Below are 11,853 nucleotides of genomic sequence, written 5' to 3'. Positions count from 1 at the left end.
AAATTTTGATTTGCTTTTAATTATTTAATATGCTAAACGTGTTGTAGCTGTAGCTACCAAGAAGACATTCAGTTTTACTGTGCTATCCACTGTAAATCCAAGATGTAATTTCGTGACGGAGCAAAAAGCAGTGTTACGGTTCGACTCATCTGAGCTCGATGACTTCGGCCTTGACTGAGGTTGCGTTACCAGATGAGATTGCTCTCCCTTCTGCTTTGAATCTCGTGACCGCGTCATCATCATCTTCTACGCAAACAACACCAACTATTAAAGGGTCGACAAACGAGACAGGAGAAGTTACTTCGTCGGCTAGCATCTTTGAAGAAAAGCTAAATGGCTCTTCGGCTATGAGACATCGGAAGTCATGGATGGTAGACCGCGGGTGACCGCCTTCTCGCTTCTCAGTGTCGCTTTGCTATTGTGCCTGTTTTCTGGAAGGAGCTCCTGCAAACCTGTGGGAAAATGTGCGGGGAACAAGCCGTGCCAGTCTCCGAGACCTCCGGTGGTCCTCGGTAAGTGTTTACTCTACTTCCCTGCTTTACACTGGCTTTGTTTACACCGCTGTTGAATGTCAACATTTGACTAACGAGAGAATTACCAAACAGTAAAGGGGTGAGGAAAAATTTCTGTTGTTTTCTTTTCAGATCCTGTCAACATTTTGTGGTTACGCAAGCACTAACCGATCTAGATTTGTAAAATAATCGTTTCGACTAACTTTAAGCGGACATCGCCACTCGTTTTTACAATTATATTTGCATCACGTAGAACTGCAGAAGTGCGACTCCAGTCGTTTTCTTAACACTTTTTATTGCATATAGCATCGACGGATTGCGTCCAACGTTTATGTGCATTTCGTACCATTACGAATTGTATTAGACAAAGTCACTGAAAATTAAAAGGTGCAAGTAAAACATTTTGTGCTCTCGTTTTCTATATTTGGAGACGTCTGTTTACAGCGATATCACGAGATAGTTTTTATGCAGCCAATCAGATTCCTCGGGGAAATTTGAGCCAATCCCGTCATTTAATTGCATGATACGTCATGTGACTCTTTTCATTGCAGGTTTATACAGTAATCCAATTTAAACACCATTACCATTCTATCCTCCTTGTTCTCCGTACGCACTTGATCAACTGTGGTTGAGTAGTGGAAACCTTATCTCGTGTGTACTTATTCTGTTGACATGAGGTCAGGGTAACAGTTTGTCTGGCTGCTACACACTGTTGATAAGCACACCCAAAAAAAAAAAAAAGGGGGGGAACTCACCAGTCTCAGAGGATGTTCATTCAGATGTTTAAATTTGTAGAAAAAAAAAGTCAGATCACAGACATGAGAGAAAAGGGGCAACTTTTTGTAGATAAGAAACACTCGAGTAAATTAAGGAAAAAAACTATATACTCAATGACATAAATGGGCTGAGCAAAGGCAGTAGTGGACAAGTTTTGTGACAAGTACGTGATTCCATCATTTTTGTCAATGGTTGAAGTTTGGGCAATCATTCATGTATCATCCTCCTCCACTGAATTAGTTTCGGAATGTTTCAGACTACTTTCGCAACATTGGGGTTTTTTTTTTACACAAACCGATCTTTTCCCATGTTTTTGACCTAAACCAAACTTTTCTTGATGAAGAAATATATGTGACTGATTGTTAGCTAACAGTTGAAAATGAACGACCAATGTTTTGTTTTTGAGGCAAAACAATACATATGTTGTTTATGAGTCAAAATGGCCATCAATGGTCAAATGTCAATGCGAACTCAGAAAACAATCTGTAGCTGGAGACATCCAAACAACACGTTGCATGATAAAATAGCTGCTGGATAAAGTACATCTTTTGAGCACCATCCAAAATTCAGACAAGATCTTGCACATGCATGAAAATGAAGTTTGCTTGCTGCTGTATATAATTCCAAATGTGAAAAAGGGCTGACATTAATATTTTTTTCCATGAAATAAAAAGTTGTTGCTTTGCTTTTAACATATTACTGACATGCTTGATCATCTTGGTCAATATCATCATAATATGCCCTTTGCATACCATTTCTTTTGTAAATATGGAGTGCACTTTGTCAACACCTTATATGTGTCTGTTGGATGATTGCAGTTCCGGGAGACCTGGGAAACCAACTGGAGGCCAAGCTGGATAAACCCAGTGTGGTTCATTACATTTGTTACAAGAAGACAGACTCCTTCTTTACTTTATGGCTCAGCCTGGAGCAACTTGCGCCCGTTGCCATTGACTGTTGGATGGACAACATAAGGTATGGTACCTATCAATGAAATACGCTGCTATCCAAAGCTTACTTTTCTAAATTCTTGCTTTTGCACTCATTCTTTAATAGATATGAGTACACTGGTACCTTGACTTGCAAGTATCCCAAATTATGAGCTGTTTGAGTACGAGTTGTCGTTTGATTAGTTTTTTTTTCCTTAAAAACATAAACAGAGGGGGAAAAAAAAGCATGTTTGGGATGCTGCATGGGAGGACTGGCATGTCAAGATGGAAAATTTATTTGATAACTCAAGTAAATTGTGTTACAAGCTTTCTGATGCCACAAATTAAACCGGTTCCACTAATTTAGCGTTCTACACAATCAATTCCACGCAGTTTTTAGTGTTGTTCATGTTCTAGTGCTGTGTGGGTAAAATAAATGTAAAAATCTGATAGAATTAAGGTTGATGTCACCTCCCCTGTATTATAATTGATGTCGTTTTAAATTGCCAAATTTCCATTCCAAGTATAAATCAATTCAGATCGTTTGGAACTTAAACCCCGACCATCCTGCTTTTCTTTACTTTTGTTTCGTGAGATGAAGTGGAAGATTCCAAATTGATTTTTAAACATGTTTTGAATGGTTGTATGTACTAGCTGTGCTGGTCTTGTTGACACAAATCATTCATCCTTCCAAAGGTCACTTTTCCCAATGAGAGCTGATGCAAACAAAGCTCAAGGCAATCTTTAACACTTGAAAATACATTCACAAAAACTGCTAAAAACTACATTTAAAATGATTATTATTTAAGATTATTAAAGAAAGCATGTGTGAGGCTAAACAACCTTCCCGCTGCAGATTAATCGGTAATCTTGGAATTGCTGTGTCATGCATTCTAAAACAATTTCAATTTTTAGGGTAAATCATCAACATTGAATGTGTCAAGGTTCAGTTTGATTGAGGCATGGGTGAAGCCAAAAACAAGTATGTAAGTCAGGGGCGCAGAAAAAGCAAACCAGAATATTATTATTAATATTATTCAGAATGTTTATGATTTCATAACTTTTATTAGTCCCTCAAAAGAGCAATTTTGCATTCCATTTGTTTGGTGCAGCTATACAATATTGTATGACTCATCTATTTATTTAAAATGTTTTTGTCTCTCTCACAACTATTTTTAGTTGAGAAATATTTTTAGATGCCCATAGACAGATCTGAGCCCAGCTGTGCAGGAAACGATGTTTCTTGTAGTAGCACAAATCAGAAACAGAAGTAAAGGCCAAAAAAAACGGAACATGTTGTCAGAAAAGGTGATGCAAATGCAGTCAACCTGTCTTCTTGTGACGTCTTTCACCACAAATGCGGAATTAGTATCTACATAAGGGCTTGTTTTTCATATCGTGTGTGTGTGTGTTTGTGTGTGTTTTGCAGGCTGATCTACAACAGAACCACACACACCACCTCATCGCCTCCCGGGGTGAACATCAGCGTGCCGGGATTTGGCCTAACGTCCTCGATGGAGTATCTGGACCCTAATAAACAGGGTGTGGGTGAGTGTGGAAGAATAAAAGTTTCATCATTTATCAACAGTACTGTGCGCGTGATATAAAATGAATGGCTGGACCAGAAGCAAGAACGTTATGTACGGCCATATTTGCTTCTGCCTAAAATTGTCAGCCTACAAGACGTCCACTGACGAAACATGTTGCGGTTGTCCTTGTAATTCACAATATGTCAGAGGTGGCAAATTCAGGTCCAGAAAACAAAAAAGCCTGCCACAGTTTGCCTTGAACCACAGGAGCCTCTTCTCAGGGAGCTTGCAAGCCAAACTGCAGTAGCGTTTTTACTTTCTGGACCCGGATTTACCACTTCGGCTGCCTGGTAAACTGTTGCACGAGTGTAAAATAGAACATTCGTTTAACATCATGTGCTGTAGCTGAAATTGCCTTCATTTGTTATTTTATAACAAATTAAAATTATTATTGTTTTTGTGAAATGGTGCAGTTATGTTATTTTATACAAAAAAACAAGTATCTTATTGTTTTTGTAAAAGAGCATCGGGGCAATATTGCAACTTTATATTGATGTTATATTGATGTATTTCGCATCACGTTGATGGAGTCTGTCGGACTGTGATAAGTATTGAATACACACACACACATGCAAACACACTGATTTGTGATTGCATTACTGAGCTGTTTAAAAACGGTCATTGTCTGTGCTGCTTAATCACATGCGACAATCTTGATAAGCGTGATGTGATCTACTCAACTCATTGCATCCATTGTCTTTCCTTGACGATTTAATTAAACAATCTCACTGTGGCTTTTAAACAAGGAAACACTATCTTCAACTCTGAGCATCTTTTTGTGTCTAGATGAACTGACTGCTTTGAAGTAAAATGCCTTTGAAAAGATACCAATGCTTCCATACCACTAAAAGCAGTTTGTCCCCTCTTCTGCCTTTTAGGGATGTATTTCTTTAATATCGCACAGGCACTGGTGGACTGGGGCTACACTCGAGGTGATGACGTGAGAGGTGCCCCCTATGATTGGAGGAAAGCACCCAGTAAGCACAACACACACACTTACGTGAGCAACTTGCCCATCAGCTCCTCAATTTTGACTTCCGAGATGCCTCATTGCTTTCTTCACAGATGAGAACAAGGATTACTTCCTGGCATTACGGAAAATGATCGAGGAGATGGCGAAGAACGCGGGCGGGCCCGTGGTTTTGATTGCCCACAGTATGGGCAACATGTACATGTTGTACTTCCTCAACCAGCAACCTCAAGCCTGGAAAGACAAACACATTAAAGCGTTCATCGCTCTGGGAGCGCCGTGGGCTGGCGTGGCCAAGACACTGCGTGTGATCACCTCTGGTGAGAGAAGAAACTGTTCACTTTTTTTTGGGCGGGGGGTGGTACCAGACCACTATGACAGTTTGAACCGCTGCTACAGTTATTATTAGCTGTTATATTTTATGAGAATTTGTAAATAATGAAGAGGTGCCAAGTCTAATCCTTAGCGCATCTGCCAGTTCTGAGCTTTTGGGTTTCGAGTCTTAACTCTGGCCTTCGTTTGTATATCTGCACCATACTTGTCTGACATATATATTTTTTTTCTTCTTCTTGGGGTTCCTCGATTTTATCCGGCATTAAAAAAAAAAAAAAATCATGTTAGGGTAATTGGAGTCTCTAAAACCAGGGATCACCAAACCCAGTCCTCGAAAGCTGCTATCCTGCATGTTTTAGATGTTACCCTCCTCCAACTCACCTTTGTGTGTGCTTACAATACTCACTGGGTTTGCCTGTTTGAGAATAAAAAAAAAAAAAATCAATTATTGACTCGTGACACACCACCCAACATATCAGATGATTCAATACACCACTCACGGTTTGACTAAGGCACATTTCTCCTTACTTTTGTTCCTCTCTGTCTCCGTCCAGTTCCTCAAAGGTGGCTTTTTCTGTTTGTGTTGCAGGCGACAATAACAACATCCCTGTCATCAGACCGCTGAAGATCCGCACTCAGCAACGTACAGCCGTGTCCACCTCTTGGCTCCTTCCTTATTCCCACACCTGGCCTAAAGATAAGGTGTGCGCGCTTGTTTATTAATCATTTGAGCTCGAAAAACTCACCACACTTGTGTGACGACGTTGTCACAACAATCTGCTGCTTCTATGGCACAGGGCGTAATGGAAAAAAAAGCCAGTCCTCGTAAAAACATTTAAAGCATTCCTTATAACCCGTGAACACAGTGGTTGACTCGTGAGACACCACCCGACACAAATACCTCAACTATGCAATCAGGTATCAGAAGTTAACGTTAAGAGTAGAACAAAATAATGACATAGTAAATACAATGACAGTAAATAGAAGTTCGCCTTTCCACATTTTCCTTTTAAGAGAAAACAAAGATCTGAAAGAATGAGAATTCTGGGAGTCCGCCTATTGTGTCACCAAAGAAAGAGTCCTACCAACCTAATACTCGGATCCATCCATATGTAGGTTTTGATCCAGACCCCCACCAAAAACTATACCGTGATGGACTACAAGCAACTATACTTTGACCTCGGTTTCGAAGATGGCTGGCTGATGCGTCAGGATACGGAGTCGCTGCTCTTTGACCTCACACCGCCAGGCGTGCCCGTCCACTGCTTGTACGGCTCGGGTGTTCCCACCTCGGAATCCTTCCAGTACAACTCCAAGTTCCCCGACGTGGAGCCCACCGTGGTGATGGGCGAGGGCGACGGGACAGTCAACCTGCTGAGCGCCATGCAGTGCAAACGCTGGGTGGGGAGGCAGAAACAGCCGGTCACCTTGCACGAGCTTCCTGGGAACGAGCACGTCAACATGCTGCTCAACGTCTCCACCGTGGCCTACATCAAGAAGGTGCTCTTCTAGACTGCGGCAAGTTTACCAACATACAGAAAAACTCGTCTGGTCCATTGTGCTGTTCATCTCGTCATTTGAGCTGCTCTGTTATTTGCTCGTGTGTACGTGCCGCAAACGTGGCCTCATGTAACATCCATTCGTGTTATCTAATTAATGGCTGCTGCTCAAGTACTTTTTTAAATTAAAGAAATTGTCAATAAATTTTGTATCGTCAGAATGTTTACGGATAAATCATTTTTAGCTGTCCAAGAAGGCATTCCGAGTGCAGTTAATTTGATCAAGGAGGCAAAGCAAGGTGAATGGATATATAGCATATATGTCATTCAAATTTGATCCTTAAATTTGTCCATATTTTTAAAAAATTTGAATCGTGTTTTCCCCAAATTTTAAATATGATTTGCTTTTATAGGAGCTTCTGTGGCCTTTTACATTTGTGTTCATTTAGTGTGACATACTATAAATTCAGCAGTTTTAAATAAATTTGGATTTATGTTTATGATTCAACACTCCATAGTCACTAAATCAGGGATGATGAATATCATAACATTACAATTTTTAGGAAGAAACTTTCCAGATGTTGAAAAGCTGACCTCATTTTTGAGGTAATTCGGGTCAATTGTCATATCAGTACATGTTTTTATTTTTGTTCGTCAGGACTGTTAAGGTCCCAATTGTTTCTCATATCTAACATGAACTACACACTGGTTGCTGATTATTATATTTGTTTTTAAGAAGTATTTCTAGGAATATGTGTCTAAGAATATTTTGTTCTGTCGCTTAAATTCTATACGCATCCCAGTAAACACTAAAGACTTTATATTTGGGTTGGCTTGTCAAACTAAAATATTGTCTACCTGGTTGATTTGTATGAAATTGATTTGACAGAACATGGCATGTTTTTTTTTTTTTGTTGGAAATCCAATGACATTAAGCCTTTGCATGCTGCCTTTTATTTTCTATCGCAATTTGAGATGATTTTTTTGTCTCAAGACAATCAAGTGTTGTGCTTCTCCAAAGGTGATTGTGCTCGTGGAAATGACGTCTAACTGGAGTGATTGTATTACCTGACTGAACAGTCAATTAAGTACTGCCAGTGATAAATTGTTTATTATATAAATGATTTCTGTGTTTCATTTTGAGTGCCCTAAATTCTAGTAAATATATTTCAAATATAAAAGGAGAAAAATAAGCATTGGTAGAACATGCAAACTCCATGCAGCATGTTTGCACCACAGTTTCATTTTATCTTGCGCAAACACGAGAATCTGTGAAGCAAAGCCTTTTTACGGTTGCAATAGTGTTGCTAAAACAATTAAAACGACACAGTATGAATATGTACATACATATACACATTATGTATACTAGCATATGCCGCCTTTTGACAATTTTGAAAGAAATACTTGCAACTTACAAATGGTGCATTCACCAAAACGCCATCTATTTTCTGTGACTCTTTATCAGGGTTTCAAGGAGCTGCAGTCTAGCATAGCTGATTTAAGGTAAAAGAAGGACTTCTTGGGCACCCTAACTGGTTGCCCGGTCTACCATAGAACACATTTCCGGAAAACCATTCACACTTGTACAGTGTCACTGAATGGGGATTGAAGCACGCAGCCAAATGTGTTACGGATCGGCTGGAGCAGGGCGACCAAATGCAGCTTAGATCAGGGAAAGACAGACTCGGCAAACTGACATGACTTAACAAAACGAGAACTAGACTGACTGACCGGAACGTGAGACAAGAAAACAACAGGACATGGAGACATCAAGACATAACGGCAACACAATGACCCGACCGGAAGTGACACGCAGACAGGACTTAAATAGGAGACAGGTAACGAGATGTAGGTGACTGTGATTAGTACATGGTTTGTGAGTTGACACAGGAAGGGAGGGGCGAGTTCACAGACAGACAGAAACCATGACGACCTAGACACATAGTAACACGGCTGGGGATGAGACGTGACAAAATGAATCACTAAGCAGCAAGTGATGTTCACAAAAATGTGGTGTTACTGTGAATGAACTGAAAATATAAGCAAGAAAAGAAAAGCCTACATGCTTGTTTTATTGCTAAACCTTTAATGGTTAAATCAGTTTTATAACACATTACATTTCAGTCTATTTTTATTATTGTTCGGCCTGGTCTCCCGAGAAGAGCTATACCATCTCAGTGGGACACTGTAGAGTACAGTAAAGCTGAATTAAAATCAGAAGATCATTACGCCTGCTGCCTAATGTGTCTACTGTTGCTGCTGAGAAGTTTGGGGTAGGCGGTGCCGAGGGAGCGTCCGTGTCGGACAACCATCAGCTCCATTTGACACTGGTCGATGTTGACCAGTACCGTGGTGCTTCTCTCCGTGTTCATGAGGAAGATAACGGTGAAGAGGGCCATCTCGAACTCGGGGCTGGTGCCGATGAAGGAGCTGCCAACGGGTTTGAGGACGCTGTGCCAGCTGAACTGGAGGCTCATGACATGGTCGTCCTCGTCGGGCTAAGAGGGACGCGAGCGTTTGGTCACGTGACGGCCATAGCGACGAGAGACAGACTATTGTGACGTACCAAGTCCTGCTGTCTAGCCTTGTAGCCTTTGTAGTCCAACAGACTGCCCTTTTCCTGCATGTAGAACTGGATCCAGTTATGGAAGCCTGTGATTTCACTGCTAGATTTGATCTCTCCAACAAACACATGCTCAAAGCCGCAGGAGTCAGGCCTGCAAAAATGATTCCAAACATGAGTTGTAAATTCCAAATATTTTGGGTGTCCCTTTAATTTTTTTTTGTTTTTTTAGCCAGGCAACATAGTAGACAGCTACAGGGTTTAATGACATCTCAACATACCTGAGCTTACTCCACATAAAGCATCCAAATTCACTCTATGTCTCAAAATATGCATGAGATCATACTCTTACCCAGTGTTCCTCTGTCTGTGGTAGAGGTTAAACCAGATCAGGTGCAGCTGATTCTTAAACTGTCTCAAGTTAGAAGAAGACTGTCCTTTACTCACCAGATATCTGTGAGTGTGCTGCAAATAAATAAATAAATAAATAAATAAATAAATAAATAAATAAATAAATAAATAAATAAATAAATAAATAAATAAATAAAGAATTTACATAAGTTTCATAAGTTACATAAATAAATAAGTAAATAAATAAATAAATAAATAAATAAATAAATAAATCACGACTGAGGTGGGCTTCAGTTAAATCGAGACCCTAATGAAAACAAGCGCTATTACATAAGAAAAAAAAGACAGCGATAGTCAGCCCCCTCCCACAAATTCTTTAAGCACTGGTACGAGTCCAGTTTGCAGTGAGGCCGAGAGAACGGAGCATTCCACATCTGCACACAGATGTTCCAGATGTTTACTGTTCTCTGTGTGTGAAGGAATGTTTCCAGTGAAAAGCTGAAACAGCTGCAGCCTCACCCAAGAAGCCATTCAAGAGGGCCAAAAAGAACATTCTGTAATATTTGTTGCATGAATTTAGCCATTTCCTCCAAAACTGTTTTTTTATTATTATTAATGCTGATTACATACGATCTAATTTTAACTTTTTTCTTTTTTAACCTAATCTAAAATTGACCTGCCTGGTCCATTTTAAAAACCAAATGTGGCCCTTGATCACAAAATTCAGCCCTGATCGGAAGTCATGGACAGACCATCCAACCATGTATGAACTGTACCTTCATGACTTCTGTCTCTAGGATGGCGTCCAGGAAGCGGCTGGTCTCTACCCGCTCCACGGCGGTGACTCGCTCAGCCACGCCGGTGGACCTCTCGTAGTTATCCAGCAACCTCAAAAGCCCTGAAGGGCCATTGATACAGTAGAATTAGACATTTACGCCCACATGGAGCCCAGTTTCCTTTCACAAACTAGAATCAATATCATCGCTCACACTTTTGACCCAATATGATGGTATCAAAGTTGTCACTAACTGGAGATGGTGGTGATGTTGCTCATCTTGACTTCATTGACGTTGGAGAAAAGCGGCAGAGAAGCATGATCAAGTACAGTCTGACTTCCAGGGCTCACGAACTCTGCTCGGCCCTTGCGCAAACAAAAAGAAACATGTATTTGTAATCAACATGAAAAAAAAAGACACACCAAAATCACAGTGGAGTCTACATACTTGAACAGAGACGGTGTAATCTACACCAGGCGTCATTCGATTCGTATCCAGTCTCCAGAGCTCGTTGAAAAGGTTGGAAAGTTCTTGGTTTAATACCGGTCTGTCATGGGAATATTCAGCAGCATTATATTGTTTTGCAAACATGTACAACAAAATGGTGAAGTTAGCAAGTACAAATAGGTTGTTACTGTGATCAAATAGTTATTTCAGGTATCAGTGCTTTATTTGGGTATTTCTTTTCTTTCTATGATTTTCTACTTTTAAGTCAAGTTATCCATATTTTCTACTTGTTAGTTTGCCAAAATACAACTGTCGAAGCCTATGACATGATGTATAACAGATAAACAAACAAACAAACAAACAAACAAACAAACAAACAAACAAACAAACAAACAAACAAACAAACCAAACTGTAACTTATTTGTTACTAGTATTAGCACTAGTGGTATTAAAAGAAGTTACATATTTTGTGTGGTTTTCCTTTTTTTTCTCCATTTTCAAAACAGGTATTTTGACGTTTAAAAATATACTCTCTTGCTGAAAAAGTACATTTCAATCTGTACTTGATTACTTTTTTAAAGTACTTTATATTAACACAAATCTCTGGGGGCGAATTCTACTTAAGTGTCACTTCTGACAAAATGTCAATAATAATTGCAGTACAGTACCTGGATGCATTCAGTCCACTGAGGAAGACTCCAAAGAGGAAGGCTACACATATCCTGATAAAAAAAAAAAAAAACATAAGAATGATCTCCCCTTTAAAAGGTGCATGAAAAAAAAATCGAGACCAAAATACAAACCTCCAAGTCATGATGCTTTTTTCCTCGTACTTCACTTCTGGTACGTACAGGGAACAACCAAGATTGTGCAGGGGTCTGGGGTCGTGTCCGAGCGGACAACTTTGCAAGTTATACCAATACGCATGCGCATAGCAAAAAAATAAATAAAAAATAAAAATAAAAAAGCTTACTAGAAATACATATGCTGGCCAGCAGAGGGGGTTGTCCCTCATTAGCAAAACCAACAAATTGAGTACTCAAAGAAATATTTTAACAGTTGAAATACCCATGTTCTCCTGTGCTTGCATAGGTTTTGTGCAGGCAT

At 39.8% G+C, this 11,853-nt stretch overlaps 2 protein-coding genes across 2 annotated transcripts; one reads left to right on the top strand and one right to left on the bottom strand.

The window, feature by feature from the left end:
• Nucleotides 1-157: 157 nt before the first annotated feature.
• On the top strand, nucleotides 158-7,733 carry pla2g15 (phospholipase A2, group XV). The gene is made up of 7 exons (XM_049722306.2): nucleotides 158-512; nucleotides 2,108-2,264; nucleotides 3,648-3,766; nucleotides 4,686-4,784; nucleotides 4,873-5,097; nucleotides 5,700-5,812; nucleotides 6,227-7,733. The coding sequence occupies exons 1-7, from the start codon at nucleotides 365-367 to the stop codon at nucleotides 6,620-6,622; spliced, it is 1,257 nt and encodes a 418-aa protein (XP_049578263.1). The 5' UTR covers nucleotides 158-364; the 3' UTR covers nucleotides 6,623-7,733.
• Nucleotides 7,734-8,675: 942 nt separating this feature from the next.
• On the bottom strand, nucleotides 8,676-11,694 carry endouc (endonuclease, polyU-specific C). The gene is made up of 8 exons (XM_049722308.1): nucleotides 11,550-11,694; nucleotides 11,415-11,468; nucleotides 10,747-10,846; nucleotides 10,553-10,664; nucleotides 10,300-10,421; nucleotides 9,525-9,637; nucleotides 9,176-9,326; nucleotides 8,676-9,107 (listed from the first exon to the last, which is right to left on the bottom strand). Exons 1-8 carry the CDS (start codon nucleotides 11,558-11,560, stop codon nucleotides 8,835-8,837), a joined length of 936 nt encoding a protein of 311 aa, XP_049578265.1. The 5' UTR covers nucleotides 11,561-11,694; the 3' UTR covers nucleotides 8,676-8,834.
• Between the last annotated feature and the right edge of the window lie 159 nt (nucleotides 11,695-11,853).

The sequence above is a fragment of the Syngnathus scovelli genome, chromosome 6, assembly GCF_024217435.2.
Source record: "Syngnathus scovelli strain Florida chromosome 6, RoL_Ssco_1.2, whole genome shotgun sequence".
Lineage (NCBI taxonomy): Eukaryota > Metazoa > Chordata > Actinopteri > Syngnathiformes > Syngnathidae > Syngnathus > Syngnathus scovelli.
This window is presented reverse-complemented; position numbering and strand designations above follow the sequence as displayed.